Here is a 22,250-nt window from a genome sequence, read left to right as displayed (position 1 = left end):
GCCATGTCTGTCTTTCCGTTAAAGGTCTTTAAATGTTGAGGTCCCTCGCGGAATCCACCCCCGGCTCCCACCCCCTGTGTCCGACCCTCCCCCGCGGGGCAGGAGGGTTGCTGTGTCCAGACGGTGGCGCTCCCAGACAGTGCAACCCCCTCTCCCCCACTGCAACAAGAAGGCCAGTCTGTGACAAGTTTCAAAGTGTCTGCTGATATTTTCTGGGAGGCTTCTCAATAAGCGCCATAACTTTGCGTAGCGGGCAGAATCCATTCCCATGACCAAGGCTGTGGAAGAAGAGAGTACAGAATCTCGCCCCTTTAGTTTAGCCCCAGTCATTCGGTTTTTCCGTGGTCCCCGCGCGTCAGGAGCTTGGGTGCACCACAGAGAACCGTGACGCCTCGGGAGGGAGATTTACGGGGCTAGGGGAGGCCCTACCGAATGAGGCGGAAAAGAGACCCCTGACAGGGGATGGACAGAGATGAGTTGTATGCCTGGGGCGGAGGCGCTCGCTGGTCTGCCGCTGTCTTCGTGGCTGCACTGCCCGGCACCTCCGCGCCCGTCCCGCTGCTGCAGCACAGCTCCCCGAGGCTGCTCCAGAACTCCGTTCTACCCTGTAGAGCGTGCGGAGCACCTCCAGAGGGGACAAGAGCCGAAACCGTTGCCCAGGGTTTCTTAGAGGAGCGGCGGCCCAGGAGAAAGGCTTTCTTGCCCCCTTTACTTTTTCCCAAAGTAATCTCTGACCTCCCGCAGCTAGGGTGCTCAGCAACGGGGAAGGGGATCAGCTCCTGCTCTTGCTTGCCCCAAAGTTTGGGACAAATAGCCACCAGCTACCTCCCCTCTCACCCAGAGTACAGACTCACTCCCAGATCCCGGAGCCAGGTTCAGGGGACATCTCCCTCGGTAGAGCATTAAGTCCCAGATCGACTGAGTGGTCACTCACTGCAACCGCTAAGGGAGCCAACCAGCTCCTGGCAAGCAGTGGAGGAGAGATAGGTTCCCTAGAGACTGGTCACCCAGACTGAAGATGGAAGCTCTGGGCAGCTGTCCCTTGTTCCCCCACCAGGTGCAGAAGGCTCTGAACGGGCAAGAGCTCCTGGAGTGGAATGAACGTTTCAAGGAGAACATAGGGGCACATACCTAAGGTTCAAGGAGTGGCTGGGGACTACAGACTGGCGTGGGTTCAATCTGGACTCCAAGCCCCTGCCCTGCATTTTACATCGCTTTCCTAGGTGTTTGCATTGGAAGGGGAGGGAGAAGAACTTGCTAGAAACAGATGCGCAGTGGCCAGGGGTGGGGAGGTGGACTCCGAGCTTGTCACGACGCAAGGTACCTAGGGGATGGGGAGGGGCGGCTAGAGGGGAAGCACAAACAAGGCAGTCGGAAGCAAGACGACACCTCGATGTGGATTTGTCCAAAAAGAGTTGGAGACCAAAGCGGGGGTGTTCAGGGAGCTCTGATTGGTCGGGGGGAGGGACTTGGGGTGGGGCTAGCCACCTCTTGAGGCTTTAAAAGCTCATCGGAGAGGGGCGGGATGCTGTCATTTGCTCTCTGATTCTCGGAGGGGAAGCAGCCTTCCTGAAGCTCCAGGCTCCTGGTGACAGAGCAGGTGTTCGCTGTCCTGACTGAGTTGGAGATCCTAACGGTCTCCAGCAGCAACATGGGGCCTACCCTGGCAGTTCCCACCCCATATGGCTGCATTGGCTGTAAGCTGCCACAGCCAGACTACCCACCAGCTCTAATCATCTTTATGTTCTGCGCAATGGTTATCACCATCGTTGTAGACCTGATCGGCAATTCCATGGTCATCTTAGCTGTGACAAAGAACAAGAAGCTTCGAAATTCTGGTAAGCCATCCCTCCTTCTTCCTACCCAGCATTCAGCCACTTGCCACTCCTAGGGCATTAGTTCGGGCGCCAGAAACAGGGAACCCTTGGACAGTGCCCTCACATTGAACGTCTCTACCCCCAAATTCCTTGCGAACCTGGGCGGTGGTGTTATGCGGGGGGGCCCCATTAATGTAGAGCTTCTCAAGGCTGAGGGAGCTCAGGAAATTAGCTTTTGGCGTCTAAGTGCAAAGCCCGAATTCCCGCGAAGCGCGGCAGAGAGAGGCGGCACCCGAGCAGAGAGTGCGGCCACCGTCTGGGGACAGCACGCCGAGACAGACGCGGCAGAGGTGACCACGCCGAGGCAATGTGGGTCGAACTGGTGCGGAGGAAGCCGCGGGGTTGCCACCCGCTCCGGGAAAGTTAAGTTCGCGGCGGCTGCTGCGGCGCTTACAGGAGCGCAACGCAGCGGCAGCGCCCAGAGCCAGCTAAGCCCCAGCTGCCGCCGCCCTGGGGCTGCGGGGCGGCTCCGGGGCGGCTGCCGGGCAGCGGAGCACAGACCCTAGCGCCTGAGTGTGGAGTAGGGTGGTCTGAGTCCTCCGGAGCCGAGCTCTGTCCGCCCGTCCCACGGCGCACTGCGGAGAGAGCGGAGCCGAGGTCTGGGCGCAGCAGGCGGTGGTAGAGACGGCAGCGGCGGCGGAGATCGCGAAGTCCGTAAGCAGGGTGTTGGGGGTCTCAGGGCGGGGCGGAGGAGAGGCCCCGGAGCTTGGCCTCTGCCTGGCGTGGGGGTAGAAGACGGCAGAACCGCGCGAGGATGGCGGGAGGGTCGCAGGAGAGCTCAGAGGGGGCGGCAGGAGATGCAGAGAAACTGCAAAGCGCGGGGAGCTGGGATGGTGTGGTGAGGTGAGCGAGAATCCCGCGGCTACCAGCCAGTGCCGAGGGGAGGGGACAGCTGCGATCCAGGCTGGGGGAGGCGCGGGAGGCGTCTGCACGCAGGAACCTGTGCCGGGGGGGGGGGGCTGCGGACGCTGCAAAGCTGTAAGCCCCTTTTGCAGGTTGGGCGGGAGAGGGCCAAGAAGGGGAAGGGAGGGACGTAAGGGCCCGAATTCCGCGCTCAGGTCCCAGGAGGGAGGGGGCGGTGCTTGGGATCTCCGAGGCTGGGGTCTCGGCCGGCTGGGGCGAGGGGGCGGGGTGAAAGGGTCGGGTACTGGCAGGACCCAGCGGGCGGGGCTCGGGGGAGAGGAGGCAGCCAGTCTCTGGGGGATTACTTTTCGGGCATGAAGAATCACAACCACCATACAAGTTTCAAAATGCACCGACGGGCACACAGTCATTAAAAGTTTTCTTTTAAACTCTGGTGGGCGTGTCTGTTTCTTTTTGGTCCCCTGGAGACGTGGGGCCGCACGCTTGGACCTCACCTTCGCTCCAGCAGTGCTGTCCCAAGGAACCACGGAGCCGCACGGACCACCTGCGAAGCCCATTTTCTTTCTTTACTTTTCTTCTTCCCTTTCCTTTTTTCCTTCTCCTTTCTTTCCTTCTATAATTCAAGTAAAGGTTTTTATAGTTGTTGTGGTTTTGTTTTTAAGGCTTCTCCCTCTGTCTTTTCCTTTTTTCTTCTCCCAATTCATTTCTTTGAGAGAAAACCCTAGAAAGAACCTCTCGGTAGAAAGCGCTGAAGCCGCGCCTTGGCAGCGCTGGCAGGAGGGCAGAGGGAACCATTCGTTTGCCCTTTTAAAAGTGCTCATTTTCACCTAGTCCAAGATGAAGTGCAATATTTTGCCAAACCGGTGCTAATTAGCAACGAGTTGCTTTAAAAAAAAAAACAGGGCTCTGCGCCTGCATTTGGCCTCTTCCTCCTTTTTTTGGAAATGTTTTGCAAGAAACGTTCCTACCTCTGCCCTACAAAACGCGAGTGGGGGCCGACCCCCCCCCCCCCACTTCGCTTTCCTGTTTAGCCACAGCCTCCAGTAAAGTTCAACGCCGGGCCGGGAGCTCTTACACAGGGAGCTGAACGTGCGGGTGCGCGACTCTGTGCTGGACCCGCAGGAAGCAGGCAAATTCTGCTAATCCTTGCAGGGATTTTCCTGATTGTTTTTCTCCTTACGCACTGTGTTTGGTCTCAGACTAAATTTTAGAAGGTCTCCCCACTTCCCCTCAGTTTTCACTCCTAGCCTACCTCGGAGATGGTAAATACTTACTGGGCTTGGTCCTAGATTATTGTCTGATTCCGTTTTCTTAAAACGACGACGGCCTCTAGTGTCCTTCCTCAGACTGTTCTCTTAGACGTATTTGCGTTGTAAAAACAACGCTGGCCTAGAGAAGGCAGAAGGCTCATTCATTTTTTTGGTGGGGTGGTGGTGGCTGAGGCTTCCTTACATTCCTTCGATCTCCTCCCTTCCCCCCACACCTCCAGCCTACTTCCTACCCTCGGCTTTATCAAGCTCATCTCTACGCCCCTCCCCCTTCTCTCCCTATCCCCCTGTAGGGAAAAAAGTTTGCGTTTTGTTTTTCTAAAATGGTGGCGGCATGTCGGTGCGTGAGTATGAAGGGCTCCGCAAAGGGCTTATGTGCTTACTGCTTTCTGACAGAAGATGGCTTTTTTCTCAAAGCAGACATGACACTGAAAAGAAAAATTTGCACAAAGGACAGGTCCCCCAAACCTGGTTGTGCATCAGAATAATGCTTGTATATGAAAATAAAAACACAAGAATATTTCTTTAAAAGAATTCTAGAATTCTAAATTGTCACCACTTCAGATGGTCTTTTCCTCCAGTTTAAATTTATATATTTCCATACTTAACCATTTATTTTTCTTTGTTTTTCCCCCTCTCCCTTCCCCGATATGTTTTTCAGGCAACATCTTCGTCGTTAGCCTCTCTGTGGCCGATATGTTGGTGGCCATCTACCCCTACCCTCTGATGCTGCATGCCATGGCCATTGGGGGCTGGGATCTGAGCCAGTTGCAGTGCCAGATGGTTGGATTCATCACAGGGCTGAGTGTGGTCGGGTCTATCTTCAACATTGTGGCAATTGCCATCAACCGTTACTGCTACATCTGTCACAGCCTCCAGTACGAGCGGATCTTCAGTGTGCGCAATACCTGCATTTATCTGGTCATCACGTGGGTCATGACCGTCCTGGCTGTCCTGCCCAACATGTACATCGGCACCATTGAGTACGATCCTCGCACCTATACCTGCATCTTCAACTATCTGAACAACCCTGTCTTTGCTGTGACCATCGTCTGCATCCACTTCGTCCTCCCTCTGCTCATCGTGGGTTTCTGCTACGTGAGGATCTGGACCAAAGTGCTGGCAGCCCGTGACCCGGCTGGGCAGAATCCTGACAACCAGCTTGCTGAGGTTCGCAATTTTCTAACCATGTTTGTGATCTTCCTCCTCTTTGCAGTGTGCTGGTGCCCTATCAACGTGCTCACTGTCTTGGTGGCTGTTAGTCCGAAGGAGATGGCAGGCAAGATCCCCAACTGGCTTTATCTTGCAGCCTACTTCATAGCCTACTTCAACAGCTGCCTCAACGCTGTGATCTACGGGCTCCTCAATGAGAATTTCCGAAGAGAATACTGGACCATCTTCCATGCTATGCGACACCCTATCCTGTTCCTCTCTGGTCTCATCACTGATGTTCGTGAGACTCGGGAGGCCCGTGCCCTGGCCCGTGCTCGCGCCCGTGCCCGCGACCAAGCCCGTGAACAAGCCCATGAACAAGATCGTGCCCGTGCCAGTCCTGTTGTGGAGGAAATACCGATGAATGCCCGGAATGTTCCACTACCTGGTGATGCTGCAGCTGGCCAACATGAGCGTGCCTCTGGCCATCCCAAACCAGCCGCTGGCCACTCCAGGTCTGCCTCTGCCTACCGCAAGTCTGCCTCTGGCCACCATAAGTCTGTCTTTAGCCACTCCAAGCCTGCTTCTGGACACTCCAAATCTGCCTCTGGTCACCCCAAGTCTGCCACTGTCTATCCTAAGCCTGCCTCTGTCCATTTCAAGGCTGACTCTGTCCATTTCAAGCCTGCCTCTGTCCATTTCAAGGCTGACTCTGTCCATTTCAAGTCTGCCTCCAGCCACCCTAAACCTGTCACTGGCCACCATGTTCCTGCTGGCAGCCACTCCAAGGCTGCCTTCAGCCCTGCCACCAGCCACCCTAAACCCATAACTGGCTACACCAAGCCTGTTACCACCCACCCTGAGCCCATCACTGCTGATAATCCTGAGCCTGCTGCCACTAGCCAACCCCAGCCAGTGATCGCCAGCCACCCTGAGCCTGCCGCTGCTGGCCACCCTGAGCTCACTGCCTCCTGTCACCCTGAGACCACCGCTGCTAGCCACTTTGAGTGTGATGTCACTGATCTCCCTGAGCCTGTCTGCAGCCCTGCCAGTGGGTCTCCCGAGTCTGCTGCCAGCCTACTGGAGCTTGCCGCTGCTGCCAACCTTCCTGACCCCACTGTGACCACTACTACCAACAATGATTACCATAAGATAATGGTTATTGATGTTGAAACTGATTCTGATGAAATGGCTGTGTGAAAAATGCTCTTAGGGGATGCCAAGTAGTGGTCCACTTTCAAGTTTGTCTAGCATATGTAACTTAAGGTGAGATAACTTACTGCACCTACACACAGACACACAGACACAGACTCACAGACATGGTGTAAGCTACATCTACCTTGTAGGCATACTCCTTCTTTACGTAACATACTCTGAAAAAGTGTGTGTGTTTGTGCATGCGCGCGTGCACGCGAGTGTGTGCATTTGCTATTTTGGAGACCAAATTTCCCCCAAGTTTGACATCTGTTGTTCTGAGCCTCACTTTCTTCCTATAGTGGACTTGAGCCAACAGTGATCCTTGAAATTTTAGACTTTGATTTTTCCTCACTTCCGTGTCCCCCTTTCTCGAGAACCCTCTCCTCATTTCCTTCTCTCTTTCCTGCTTTCTTCTCTCATCCCCCCAGGGCGGGGGGAAGAGTGTTTCTGTAAGTAAATGTGACCGCAAAGCTTTATGTGTTTAAGTGTGTAACTCTATGTTGTACTTTTAATGGCAGTTTTGATAAAGTACAGGTACTTGAAACGGTTTCTTTTCTAAATTTCAGCAACAAGATATGACCCATATCTGAACACAATTTGATAAGCTCTTATTAAAGTAAATTTTTATGCCTGTGAGTTCAAATGGCAAAAGGGAAGATATGGCTAAACCGAATTATTTCTAATTTATGAAAATTCAAACGTTGGTGTTGATTTTTATAGTCAAACATGAATGCAGATGATGAGGTGTTTTTACCTTGTTTGTAGTCACTTATCTTTTTAAGCATTTGCCAGAATTTTCTTTCATTTAGTTCCAGGGAAACAAATCCACTCATAAACTAGTTTCTTCTAAAATCCAAATTTGTGGTCACTAGGATCAATTATAGTCATGTATTTAATATTATAATTCATAACTACTCTTTATCTCAGAGATTTTTTTAGACAGTCTGATGTTTCTGCATAATCAATTTTTACATTTTCCTTTTTCGTTCAGAAGGGAATTCAAGGTATTAGCTGAAGCCTTTCTCTCCTACCTTGTCCCTCAGCCTCCCAGCTGGGGAGGGAGGCAGGAGGAAAAGATACCACACCAGCCCATCCCACTACCTTTGGCTGAGGTTCTGTGATCCACAACGTTAAGTTGGACATGTCTTGTATCAGCACACCTGACAGCCCAGGAAATGACTTTTGTTAGAGTTCAAGAAAAAATTGTTTAATAAAAATGTCAACTATTGATTCAAACCAACACATAAAGCAAAGTTTACTGTATAAAAGCTTGTGAGGATAAGTGAAGATGTATTACACTGCTTTAATTTGATTCTGTATTTGTGGTAGCAATTAAATAAAAGTGTTTTTGTGGCTTTGGTGTGGTGATTTGTTGATAAATTCACTTCCTCCACCAGATTCCTTGTGGGGAGGGTTAGGAGGTGGGTGGTAAAGCATTGACCTTGGGGGATCAGAAGACTTGGGTTCAAGTTCTATCCTTCCTACGAGCTCGCTATACTCCACAGCAAGTCAAATGATCACTCTTTCCCCACTTTCCAAGTGCTTGAAGAAACACTGCTTAAGCCCAGAGTCTCACAGTCTCATGAAGAGGCCGCTGTGGACTCTGCTCACCTGCCCGCCTACCTCCACCCCTAAACCCCCTCCATCAGGAGAACAAGCTGTAGTTCAAGCACAGAACCAAGAGATATTTCTTTCTGCCCCTCCCTCCCTCATCCTGTCCGTCTCCAGTCCCGTAAGTTAAGAAGCCTCATAAACACATCTCTGATTTACCACAGCCACTGCGAGCAACCAAGACAGGACTCTGAATCTCTGTGGTCAGGTTTAAGGTGTTTTACCAGGCTTCTAGTTTCACACCAGTGAGAACACAAGGGCCGGTTTTGCTGACTTCCCCAAAGAGAGAGAGAATCTGTCTCCAGGTGAGCATAAGTTTCCATAGCGAAGGGACTTTAAAAAAGGCAAGCGCTTTTAAATAGCAGTTTTCCTCAGTTTCTATTTTTTATTCTTTTTAAATGGAAAATACAGTATATACTGTAAAGTGACAGCTTGGCAAATTTTTATGTACGTATACATCTGTGTAACTACCACTCTGAGGAAGATATAGTCTTCTAGAAGACTCCCTTTTTCCTTCTTCTAGTCAATACTTCATCCAAAAGCAGACATTATCCTGACCTCTATCTCCATACATTAATTCTGTCTGTTCTAGAACTTCACATAAAAAGAAGTATACAGCATGTATTCTATTGTATACAGTTTCTCGTTTTTTCAAATTGTGATAAAATGTACATAACATAAAATTTACCATTTAACCATTTTTAAGTGTACAATTCAGGGGTGTTAAGTACATTCGCAGCATTGTGTAACCATCACCTCAAACACAAACCATTATATAATAACTCCCTATTCCCCCCTCTGGAGCTCCTGGTGACCTCTATTCTACTTTCTGTCTCTATGAATTTGCCTATTCTAGGAACCTCATGTAAGTGAAATCACAAAATATTTTTTTTTTGGTCTGGCTTCTTTTTTTTTTTTTAAAGATTTTATTTATTTATTCGACAGAGATAGAGACAGCCAGCGAGAGAGGGAACACAAGCAGGGGGAGTGGGAGAGGAAGAAGCAGGCTCATAGCGGAGGAGCCTGATGTGGGGCTGGATCCCAGAACGCCGGGATCACGCCCTGAGCCGAAGGCAGACGCTTAACCGCTGTGCCACCCAGGCGCCCCTGTCTGGCTTCTTTCACTGAGTATAACATCTTCAAGGTTCATCCATGTTGTAGCAGGTATCAGTAGTTCATTTTTTATGGCTGAATAATATTCCATTGTGTGGATACATCACATTTTGTTAGTTCATTCATCCATTGGTGGGCTGTTTCCACTTTTTGGCTATTGTGAATAGTGCTAATGAGCATTGATTTTCAAGTATTTGTTTGATTTCCTGCTTTCAATTCTTTGAGGCATGTATCTAGGAATAGAATTGACAAATCATATATCGGTCTGGCTTCTTTTGCTCAATATTATGTCTTCGAGATTCATTCATGTTTTTGTACGTATCGGTAGTTTGGGTTTTTTGTTTCATTTTTATGTAGTACTCCACAGGATGAATATACTACAATTTATTCAGTGATTTTGTAGATGGACTGTTGATGGACATTTGGGTTGTTTCCAATTTTGGGGCTATTATAAAAAATGTTTCTATCAACATTTTTGTACATTTCAATTTTATTTTATATTGAGATATAATTTTACATACAGTGAACACAACAAATCTTCAGTTAGAGCTCAATGAATTTTTAAGTATGTTTACATCTGTGTAAACACCACAGAAATCAAGATATAAAACATTTGTAGCACTTAGAAGGTGCCATTATGCTAAATTAATTTTGCTGGTTCTTCAACTCCATTTAAATGGAAGTATTAGAATGCACTCTTTGTGGGGCGCCTGGGTGGCACAGTCCTTAAGCGGCTGCCTTTGGCTCAGGGTGTGATCCCAGCGTTCTGGGATCGAGCCCTGTATCAGGCTCTGCTGCTGGGAGCCTGCTTCTTTGTCTCCTGCTCCCCCTGCTTGTGTTCCCTCTCTCGCTGGCTGGCTCTCTCTCTCAAATGAATAAATAAAATCTTTAAAAAAGAAAAAAAAAAGAATGCACTCTTTATATCTGGCTTTTTTGCTTATAATTTTGTCCATGATACTTATGCATTGCTTTGGGTAGAAGTAGTACATTCTTTTTTATTGCTGTGTGTAATTCCATCATATTGAATATAACAATTTTTTATCCATTCTACTACAGATGGATATTTGGGCTATTTTTTGGTTTGCAGCTGTTATGAAGAAAGCCTTTATGAACACTCTTGTACATGCCTTTTGGTACACATATGGATTCATTGCTCTTGGAAATACACCTAGGTTCGGAATTGCTGAGTCATGAGTATATGAGTATTTAGTTTTAGTAGGCAGTGCCAAATATTTTTCCAAAGTGGTTGACCCAATTTATATTGGCACGAGCCATGTGTATGTTTGAGGTGCTATGCATTCTTGCCAATATTCAATAGTTCCAGCCTTTTAATTTTAGCTCTTCTAGTGTCTAGTGCTATTTCATTGCATTTTCAATTAGCATTTCTTTAATGATTAATAATGCTGACAGTCTTTCATATGATCATTGATCATTTGAGTATCTTCTTTAGTGAAGGGTCTGAAGAAACATTTTGGCTGTTTTAAATTTGAGGTTTCTGTCTTCCTATTGGCAGTAGAAGAAGTTCTTTATATATTCTGGACATATATACATATTTCACAAATATCTTCTCTAAGTCTGTGGTTTGCCTTCTCGCTCTCTTAATTGTATTTTTTGAGGGGCAAAAGTCCTTAATATTATGAAGTCCAATTTAACCAGAAATAGACAGATAAATGATAGAGAGATGATAGATAGATAATTTTTTTCATGCCCCAAATCAGTCAATACATCCCCCAAATTTAACCACTACTCTAACCTCTATTATCACAGATCACATATGAGTGAAAATCCATTTAGCCATACACTTAGTATGTGTACATATCACTGTATATAGCATATAGTTTAATTAAAAGTAAATGTGACTTTAGCGAAGGGCTAGACAAATAGACTAATGAGACAGATGAGACAGTCAATAAAAAAATAGAAATAGTTTTGCCCATTTTTAAATTTCTTTAAAAGGAGTAACACAATATATATGCTTTTGTCTCTGGCTAATTTTGGTAAACATTATGTTTTCGAGAGGCATCTGTGTTGTTGACTGAATCAGCAAGTCTTTTAAAAATTTTTTGTAGAAAGATTTAGTGATGTACTTTCAATCCACATTATGTTACAAAAGCAGATAATAAAGTGATACATAATTTTGTTAAGAAAGCCATTCATATATTATGAAAAGACACATATTTTAACGTTTTCTATAGTAAATATACATACATATATATTTTTATTGAGATATAATTCATCGTTTTAAAGTATTCAATGAATTTTATCATCTTAAAGTATTCAGTGCAGTGTGTGTGTGTGTGTGTGTGTGTGTGTGTGTGTTTTGCTGGATTCACAAAGGTATGCCACCATCATCATAATCAGATTCTTGAATACTTTCATCATCCAAAAAGAAAATCTGTACCATTATAGTCATTCCTTATTGCCTCGTTGAGGCCCCATGACAACCACTAATCTACTTTTTGTGTCTGTGAATTTATCCATTCTGGACATTTCATATAAATGGAATTATACAGTATGTGGCCTTTTGTGTTTGGTTTCTTTCATTTAGCATAGTTTTCAAGGGACATCCATGTTGTAGCATGTATCAGGACTTTGCTTATTTGTAACACTGAATAATGCTCTTTTTTAAAAAGATTTATTTATTAATTTGAGCGAGCGAGAGAGAGAGTGCATGAGTGGGAGGGACAGAGGGAGAGGAAGAGAAAAAACTGAAGCAGATTCCATGTAGAGTGCACAGCCTGTCTTGGGCTCCATCTCAAGACCGTGAGATCACAACCTGAGCTGAAACCAAAAGTTGGATGCTTAACCTACTGAGCCACCCAGGTGCCCCATATTCTTTTGTATGTATATACCACATGTTGTTTATCCATTCATCTGTCAATGAAAATTTGGACTGTTTCCACCTTTCGCTTATTGTGAGTACTACTGCTATGAACATTGGCATACAAATATATGCTTCTGGATGTGGGAAACTAGAGATAGAAAAACAATATGAGCCTAAAAGAAACAGAAGAAAAGAAACAGTGAAGATCGGGGGGAAATCAATGACATTGAAAACTGGAAATTGATATATAAAATCAATGAAACTAAAAGGTAGTTCTTTGAAAAGATCAATAAAATTGATGAACCTCTAGTCAAGCTAACTAGGAAATAAGTCACAAATTGCTAATATTGGAAATGAAAGATCAGTCATCACTACTGATCCTGTAGGCATAAACAGGATAATAAAGTAATAGTATGAACATCTCTATGTCAGTATATTTGATAACTAGATGAAATGGACCAATTCCTTGAAAGACACAACCTACTAAAACCCACACAAAGAGTTCAGGGTAACTCCAAAGCTGTTATGTGCTCTCCTGTGGCTGCTTGGCTTCTGTTTTTCACAATTACTATAGTTGTGAAGTTACTGATTTTCAAAGCTACAGTGGAGCTAAGGGAGGGGAACGGAATTAGGGAAAGTTAAAACACCACCAAGCCTCACTGTTCTTACTAAGATTCAGTCATTTTTCTGGAATAAACTCTCCTTGGATTGTTGTAAGACTCAGGTTAACTTCCCGAGTTCTTGAAAAAAGTTGATTTTGACCGTTTTTGTGGTGTTCTTGTTTTTATGGAGAAGCACATTTTTGGAAGCCCTTACCACTGCCATTCTGAAAGTGCCCTCCTGCACTTTGATTTTTTTCGCTTGGGTAGTATGTCATAGAAATCACTCCATGTCAGTTCATAGAGAGCTTCTTCACCCTTGTTTTTACAGCATCATTTATTCAAGCACTCTCTTATGTGGGGACATCTAGGTTGTTTCCAATACTTTGCAATTACAAACTACCCTGAAGTGAACATCCTTGTGCATACGTATTTTTGGATTATTGGAAGTTCATCTTCAAGAATAGGTTCTTAATATAGAAATTTCTGGGTTGAAAAGTTCTATTAGGTATTACCAATTGCCCTCTGGAAGTGTTGTCCTGGTGTACATTCTCGGCAGCAATGTATGAGCATGTGTGTTTCCCCACAGACTTATCAACACATTCTGTTGTCATAGTCCTTACAGTTTTGCCTGTCTGCTAGGTAACAAATGGTATCTCAGTGTACTTTTATCAACATTTCTTTAATATGTACTGAGTTTGAATATTTTTCACATGTTAAAGGGGCATTTTTATATTCTTTTCCAGGGTGAATTACCTGTTTATATAATTTCCTCACTTTTCTATTGGGTTTTGGTCCTTTGTCCCTTAATTTTATAAAACTTCAAATGGCTCTTTATTTTTATAGAGTTGCTAATCACAAGTCATGCCTGAGCTTTGATATTTTTCTTGTGCAAATATTTCAGGTCAAATTAAGTGCCTTTTTCAGTGGCTATGATTCACTGTGATTAAATTCAACTTGTTTGAACATCTCATTAATCAACTGCAGAAGTTCCAGAAAAGGTTCAATAACCTGAGTAATTTTCATTATAGTCAAGGCAGTCAAGGACTGAATTTTTACTATTCAATGAAACTCCCCTATGGGGTTAGGAGTGGGGATGGGGGGAGTTGGTAAGAAGTTTTCTAAGAAAGTGTAGAATTATGAAGCATGAGTCATTATTTGTAAGTAAAAAAAGGGAGGGGGAAATGAAGCAAGAAGGAGCTATAACCTTAGGAAGAATACTTTTAAAATAAGGGTTAATAGTCTTGGGCAGGAAAAACAGTGAAAGGTCAAGCAAAAAATTTATCATAGATTTGATACATATTTACTGAGTATCTATTATGTGTAAGACTTTCTTCTAGGCAGGTACTCTATGGGAATTACCAAGATAAACAAGGGAGAATCCCCGACCTAATCTAAAGGCCCGGAATGAACAATGCGGCCTTTTGTTTAAGCTACCATTTACTAAGCCCCTACTATGTGTTAGGCACCACTCAAGGCACTTTACTTCCCTTGTCTCTAGTTCTCATAAAACCACTGCCAGGTTAATATTATTTACTCTTATTTTCAAGAAGAGGAGATCGAGGCCAAGAAAGGTTAAGAAACTGGTCTAGAATCAGAAAGCTGGAAAGTTGGACAATTTGAACTCACATCTGTTTCGAAAATGCCAAAAACCAATTTTGAATAATACTTCATAGTAAATTCTGTTAGGATTAATCAAACCAGGCTAGCCTAAAAAAACAACAATAGCTAACCTTATTTCATAATTTCTATATGCCAAACATGGCACTCAACAATTTACATGGGTTATGTTTAATCCTGAGAATTTAAATGTTTGGATTCTCTGTTGCACACCTGAAACTAACGCGATGCTGTGTGTCAACTATACTTAAAACAAAAATAAATAAATGTTTGCATTCTCTACACTCTCTCTGACACTACCATTTACCTCATTGTCTATATTGAAATCCCGGGTTTCATCCAAGACTCCTACCTCACCCATGTCCATTTAGTTGATCAATCCAGTACATTCTCCTCTTCAATAACAATTTAATTCTTCTTTTGTTCTTAATCCTTAGTTTGAACCACCATCATCTCCTAGATGGATTACATAAGAGCTTCTGTACCTATCTCCCAACCTTTCTAATCCACTGTTTGTAAATTGCAGATCCAAATACATTGCTCCTCCAGTCCTCCTCCTAACCTCAGCTTGACAGTACCCTTCCTTGACCCACTCCATATATCAGCTGTATCGAACTGCCTTGTTCTTCCCTGGTCCTGTCTCTATGCCCCTCAGTTTCTATGAGTTCTTCATTTTTAGGTTTACGATTCCTTTGTCTATGGTATATGTTGCAAATATCTTCTACCCATTTGGCAGTTGTCTTTTGATTTTGTTTATGGTGCATTTTCATTCATATTTTTAAATTCTTTATTTAAATTCAATTTAGTTAACATATAGTGTATTACTACTTTCAGGGGTAGAATTTAGTGATTCATCAGTTGTATATAACACCCAGTGCTCATTACATCAAGTGCCCTCCTTAATGCCCATCACCCAGTTACCTCCACCCCCTCCACTCCCCTCCAGCAACCCTCAGTTTGTTTCCTAGAGTTAAGACTCTCTTATGGTTTGCCTTCCTGTTTTCATCTTATTTTATTTTTCCTTCCCTTCCCCTATGTTCATCTGTTTTATTTCTTAAATTCCACACAAGTGAAATCGTATGGCATTTGTCTTTCTCTGACTGACTTATTTTGCTTAACATAATACCCTCTAGTTCCACCGATATCCTTGTCAATGGCAAGATTTCATCCTTTCTGATGGCTGAGTAATATTCCATTGTATATATGTACCACATCTTCTTTATCCAGTCATCTGTTGGTGGACATTGCCATGCGAATTTTTAAGAATTAATCAAATTTATTAGATTCCTTTCATCACTTTTAGATTTTGAGGCATAGTTAGAAAGCCTTTCTCCACACCAAGGTTAAAGAGGAATTCCCCTGTGTTCTCTTCTGGTGATTGTATGGTTTCATTGTTTATGTTTAGCTCTTTCATCCATTTGCAGTCTATTTTTAAAAAGATTTTATTTATTTATTTGACAAAGAGAGAGAGAAAGAGCACAAGCTGGTGGGGGTGGAGGGGGACAGAGGGAGAGGGAGAAGCAGACTCCCTGCTGAGCATGGAGCCTGACACAGGGCTCAATGCCAGGATCCTGCGATCATGACCTGAGCCCAAGGCAGAAGCCTAACCAATTGAGCCACCCAGGTGCCCCAAGTGTATTTTATTTTTTTGTCTATGCTGTCAGATGTGGATGTAGTTTTATCTTTTCCCCTGTGAAATTATCTAGGTCTGTGCTTTTTTGTGGAGTAGTCCCTTTTATAGAAATTGGTCCATTTAAGCTCTCTAACGCTAATGTGGTCAGTTTTGGTAACTTGAATTTCCTTAGGAAAGTATCCATTTCCTCAAGGTTTTCAAATTTTTTTGCATAGAGGCCTCATATGAATTAAAAAATTTCATTTGTTTCAAAGATAATTTTCCCCTTATCAGTTCTTATTTGTATATTTGTGCTTCCTTTCTCCATTTCTTTTCTTGTTAGGTAGCTAGTATTTTGTCTATATTGTTAATCTTTACAAAATTATACTTTTATTTCTTGAACTACTGTTTTTCTCTTTTCTTCATTAATTTCTGCTTTTGTCTCTGTTATTTCTTGCTTTCTTTCTTTTTTAAATTCTTTTTCTAGTTTTATGAGCTTGGGATTTAATTCATTTTTCATTATTTCAGTTTTCTGGATAAAATTTTCCCTGATCACTTCCTTAAATGCATCCTATAGATTCTAATAAGTGGTACTTTTATTGTCATTACTTTTTTTAAATCTGTAATTTGAGTTTGTAATTGCCATGTCATGCAGAAGTTGTCTAATAGGAGATTCCTAAATTTTGAGGAGGAAAGGCCTTTCTGTTTTTGTTGGTACACTCTCTTTGTGATTGTATTTTAATCAGAGCATGCTGTTTGTGATATTTATATTTTATGGAACTTACTGATGTTTTCTTTGTAACCTAATAAATGATCAGTGTTTGCCAATGTTCCATGGACACTTGGGAAGAGGTGTGTATTCCCTATTATCACAGTGTAGACCTCAACATATATTCAAAATACCTATCATATTGATTATTGTTTCCTAATCGATGTGCACATTCTATCTCCATATATATTTTTGTCCACTTGATTTATATTGTACTAAAAATGGTGTATTAAAGTATTACATCTATGTCCCTGCATCCTCTGCAGTTTTTACTTCAAAAAGGTGGTCATTGTGTTCTTGGTGCTTAAATATTAATAAGTATTATCTGTTTATTGTGGACTGTAACTTTTGCATTAAAACTGTCCTTTGTTATCAGTTTAATACTTTTGGGATTGAATTCTACTTTGCTTGATATCAGAATCACTACACTTTCTCTCTTTTGGTTTCCATTTGCCTGGTGACTTTTCATCTACTCCTTGATTTTTAGTCTTTCTGAATTGCTTTTTTGTAGGTGTGTATCTTACATATAGTTTATAGTTATCATTTAATCAGATTTCTTGAGGTGTAATTTACCCAACGAAATTCACCTATTTGAAGTGTACAAGTCAATGACTTTTAGTAAATCTATAGGATTTTGCAAACATCAAGCACAGTCCAATTTTAGAACATTTCTATCACCTGAGAAAGGTCCCTCACGGAGATTTGCAGTTGCTCTCCATTTCTCTCCCCATGTCAAGGAAAGCATCAATCTACTTTCTGTCTCAAAACATTCACCTTTTGGGGGAAACTTCATACAAATGAAATTATACAACATGTGTTTCTTTCACATCTGGCTTCCTTCACTTAGCATAAAGTTTCTGAGGTTTATCCTTGTAGCATATATCAGTGCTTCATTCCTTTTACCATTAAGTAATATTCCAGTATATGCATATGCCACATTTTGTTTATTCATTCATTAGTTGATGGACATTTGAATTGTTTCTACCTTTTGGTTATTATGCACAATGCTCTTGTAAACTTTTGTGTACGAGTTTTTGTGTGGACATATGCTTTCAATTATCTTGAGTATTTATCCCTAGAAGTGGAATTTCTAGGCGATATGCTAACTCTATGTTTAAATTTTTGATGATATGAAGGTTCCGATTTCTCTCCATTCTAACACTTATTTTTCTTTTTCATTATAATCATTCAAATGGTTATGTAATGATACTTCATTGTGGTTTTATTTTGCATTTTCCTAAAGACCAATGAGGTCGAACATTTCTTCATGTACTTATTTGCCTTTCCTATGTCTTTGGTGAAATGTCTATTCAAATCTGCCCATTTTGAAATGGAGTTTTTGTTCCTTTTTCTTAATAACTTGTAAGAGTTCTTTAAATAATCTAGATATAAGTGCCTTATAAGATACATGATTTGCAATTATTTCTTCCATTCCATGGGTTGTCTTTTCACTTTGTTGATGTGTATTAATCACGCTTTTTTATTTTCTCTATTTTTGATGCTTTGGCCTCTTGGGGCCTTGCTGACTCTAGAGGGACTGTCCAATTCTTGATGAAAAGCAAATCACTTGCCTGTGAGCATGCTTTTCATATACAAACCAATTACTCCAGAACCCACACCCCAACCTCCTCTTCTATCTGGCTCCTACACTCCAGGAGGCAATATTCTCCTGCCCTAATCACTCCAGGGCCAGGTTCTAGAAAACTAGGGACAGTCTCTATGCCCCAGAGCCCACTGAAATGATCCAAACTAGCCAGTCCTAAACCTGCTTACCATGCCTTGCCCATTCCTTCCTATGGAAATCATAATAAAGGCTCTTGCCCATGTGTTTTCCCACTCCCCTGACAAATCTCAAACTTCCACATGTGGCCCCTCTGTATGCAATGCTATGCCTCCAATTTCTAGGGATCTGTATGAATTTCTTCCTTTGTGATAGTAATCTCTGTGTCTGTGTGTCTTACTATACGCGATTAAAACAAAAACAAACAAAGGCTAGTTTCCCTTAAACCATGATGGTATCTGGTGTCCTTTAAAGCACAAAAGGTTTCAGTTTGATGAAGTCTAATTTATCTTTTTTTTTTTGTCACTTATGTTTTTGGTGTCATATCTAAGAAGGCTTTGCCTAACACTGGGTCACAAAGATTTATGCTGATATTTTCTTTCAAGAGTTTATGGTTTTAGCTCTTACATTTAGGTCTATGTTCCATTTTGAGTTAATTTTTATTTATGGTGTGGGGTAAGAGTCTGATTTTGTTTTTTGCATGTGGATATACAATTGTCCCAGCACTATTTGGTGAAAAGATTTTTACTCTATTGAATTACCTTTATAACTTTGTCAAAAATCATCATAAGGGTTTATTTCTAGGCCCTATCTGTTCCTTCGATCCGTATCTTTATTACTATGCCAGTACCACATTGTCTTGAATACTGAATACTATAACTTCTTTTCCTACTTTGCATTATTGGAACAAATCCTACTTGGCCATAGTGTATTATCCTTTTTATATATTGCTGGATTCTATTTATTATCTTCTTTAGGAATTTTTTACAACTATTTCATGAATAATACTGGTCTGTAATTTCTTTTCTTTTAATTTTCACATTTTGGTATCAATATTAAGTTTGCTTGGTTATCTTTTTCCATCTTTTTACTTTCAATGTATGTTTATCATTATATTTGAAGTGAGTTTCTTTTAGAGTGCTTTTAATTGGGTGATATTTTTTTCGTCCATTCTGACAATCCTGGTCTTTTAATTGATGTGTTTAGATATTTTACATTCAGTGCAGTTAGTGATAGAATTGTATTTAAGTCTTCTGTTTAATTGTTTTCTGTTTGTTGCCTCTGTTTTTTATTCTACCATTTTGCTTTTGTTAACTTATTTTGGGTTATTTGAACTTTTAAAGTATTCATTTTATTTTATTTTTTTAAGTTTTTATTTAAATTCCAGTTAGTTAACATACAATGTAATATTAGTTTCAGGAGTGCAATACAGTGATTCAACAGTGCCATATATTACTTGGTGCTCATCAGGAGAAGGGGATTCCTTAATACCCATCACCTATTTTACCCATTCCTCAGCCACCTTCCCTCTGGTAACCATCAGTTTGTTCTCTATAGCTAAGAGTTTGTTTCATTTTATTTTATCTACTGTGTTTTTGATTCTATATTTTTGTACACTTTTCTCAGTGGTTTATCTATAGATCAACCTATATCTATATCTAGCTACATATTTGTCAAGCTACATTATATATATAGGTTTCAACCATATAGGTTTCCTTCCTCTTTATGTTGTAGTTGTATCGTGTATTATACTTACATACACTGAAAATCCCATTCCTAAATGTTATAATATTTGCTTTCAACCATTAGACATATTTTAAAGGACTTGAATAACAAAAAAAATCTATTATATTTAGCCAGATGTTTAACATTCCTGTTACTTTTCTTTCATTTTCAATGTTCTAAATTTCCTTCTGGTTTTATTTCTCTTCTGTCTGAAGAAATTAATTTAGCAATTCTTTTAGAGCAGATCTGCTGGCAGAAAATTCTTTCACTTTTCCTTCATCTGTGAATGTCTTTATTTAACCTTTATCCCTGAATAATATTTTCACTGAACAAAGCATTGTGGATTCAAAGTTCTTTTCTTGCAGCACGTGAAAAATGTTGAGCCATGTTCTTTTGGCTTCTGTAATTTCTGCTGAGAAAAAAATACCATGTCATTCAAATTATTACTCCTTTCTAAGTAATGTGTGGTTTTTCTCATGCTACTTTCATTTTTTTATGTTTAGTTTTGAGCAGTTTGATTATGATTTGTCAGAGCATGGTTTTCTTTGGGTTTATCTTGTTTAGGTTTCCCTGAGCTTCTTGAATATGCAGATTTACATCTTTAGTCAAATTTGGGGGAGTTTTCAGTCAGTATGTCTTCAAATATTTGTTCTGCACACTCTTTCTCCCCTCCTTCTGGGACTCCAATGATATGAAAGTTAGAACTTAAAGTCTTGTCCCACAGGTCCCCGAGTCTCTGCTCATTTTTTAAAATTGTATTTTTCTGTCATTCATATTGAATAATTTCTATTGATCTATCTGCAAGTTTACTAACTCTCTCCTCTATCATCTCCAATCTTTATTGAGCCCATCCCGTGAAGAGTTGTTTTGTTTTTGGGGCGTGTGTGTGTGTTTGGTTATTGTATTTTTAAATTCTGTATTTTCCATTTGGTTGTTCTTTATGACATCCATTTTTTCCTGAGTCTTCTGTTTTTCTACTTGTTGCTAGAATGTTTGCACTTACTTCTGGAGACTTAATAATAGCTACTTTAAATGCTTTGTCAGATAAGACTCACTTCTTTTTTGTCTAGGTGTTGGCATTTGCTACCTTTTCCCATGAAATTTGAGACTTTATTCGTTCTTCATATTTTTCTTTTTCATATTCTTCATTTCCAGTGATCATCATTTTTGCGTAAATCCAAGTTTTAACTGGAAATTGAGTAGGAGGCCTGTGCCTTTCATGCAATGTTGTGCCTACTCGTGTTACCTGCTTTTAATTGATTGTAAGCCACGATTTCTACTTCTTCTCATCCCTAGTACATCACAGAACTGTGTCATCTTCCCTGTTTCCTCTTGTACTGGTAGGATGTGGTGCTGATCACTTCAGTGCTTGGGACTGGGTTGAAGTTTTTTTGTTTTTGTTTTTTTTAATAGTAATAATTTTTTTATTATATTATGTTAGTCACCATACAGTACATCCCTGGTTTTTGATGTAAAGTTCCATGATTCATTAGTTGCTTATAACACCCAGTGCACCATGCAATACATGCCCTCCCTACTACCCATCACCAGTCTATCCCAGTCCCCCACCCCCTCCCCTCTGAAGCCCTCAGTTTGTTTCTCAGAGTCCATAGTCTCTCATGGTTCATTCGGGTTGAAGTTTTAATAAAACTTAACTCTGGTTCATCCCCCTTCCTTGGAGATGCCCCTCTTATGCTTTTAATTGAGAACCATGTAAGTCTCTGTTTCTTCCATCTTAAAAGAATTAGGGATGGTAATGTCAAAAAAGTGAAGTGGTAATATAAACACTCCCACAGATAGTAATGATAGAAATGGGATAATATGATTAAATACAATTATTTGAAGGCACTGAAGGGGCGCCTGTGTGGCTCAGTTGGTTAAGCGTCTTCCTTTGGCTCCAGTCATGATCGAATGGTCCTGGGATCAAGCCCCACATTGGGTTCCTTGCTCAGCAGAGAGCCTGCTCTCCCTCTCCCTCTACTGTTCCTCCTGCTTGTGCACTCTCTCTCTCTCTGTCAAATAAATAAATAAAATCTTTTTAAAAAGACACTGAAATTCTTATAAGAGCAACCAGAGTACAGATGATAATTTACTCGAAAACTTTAAGCTATAACATTGTGATTTTGTTGCTTCTGGCCTGAGAATGGTTTCCAAGCCCAACAACTATGACTACTGGTGGAGATTGACTATTTTAACAGCTGCAGGGGCCAGAGTATAGAGTTTGGTGAAGTAAAAACAACTTGAAATTAAAGAGGAAATTCCAGAAGCATGACTGAAAATTTAAAATGGCAATCTTGTTATCAAGAAAACTGCAGAAGAGGGGCGCCTGGGTGGCACAGCGGATAAGTGTCTGCCTTCGGCTCAGGGCGTGATCCTGGAGTTATGGGATCGAGCCCCACATCAGGCTCCTCTGCTATGAGCCTGCTTCTTCCTCTCCCACTCCCCCTGCTTGTGTTTC

The 22,250-nt window shown here is 41.8% G+C and overlaps 1 protein-coding gene across 1 annotated transcript; it reads left to right on the top strand.

The window, feature by feature from the left end:
• The first annotated feature begins 1,651 nt into the window (after window positions 1-1,651).
• GPR50 (G protein-coupled receptor 50) lies at window positions 1,652-7,674 on the top strand. The gene is made up of 2 exons (XM_045790504.2): window positions 1,652-1,838; window positions 4,671-7,674. Exons 1-2 carry the CDS (start codon window positions 1,652-1,654, stop codon window positions 6,359-6,361), a joined length of 1,878 nt encoding a protein of 625 aa, XP_045646460.2. The 3' UTR covers window positions 6,362-7,674.
• Window positions 7,675-22,250: the final 14,576 nt, after the last annotated feature.

This window comes from Ursus americanus, chromosome X (genome assembly GCF_024610735.1).
Source record: "Ursus americanus isolate L20-20 chromosome X, mUrsAme1.1.p, whole genome shotgun sequence".
NCBI classification, from domain to species: domain Eukaryota; kingdom Metazoa; phylum Chordata; class Mammalia; order Carnivora; family Ursidae; genus Ursus; species Ursus americanus.
The sequence above is the reverse complement of the archived record's forward strand: the minus strand, read 5'-3'. Positions and strand labels throughout refer to the sequence as shown.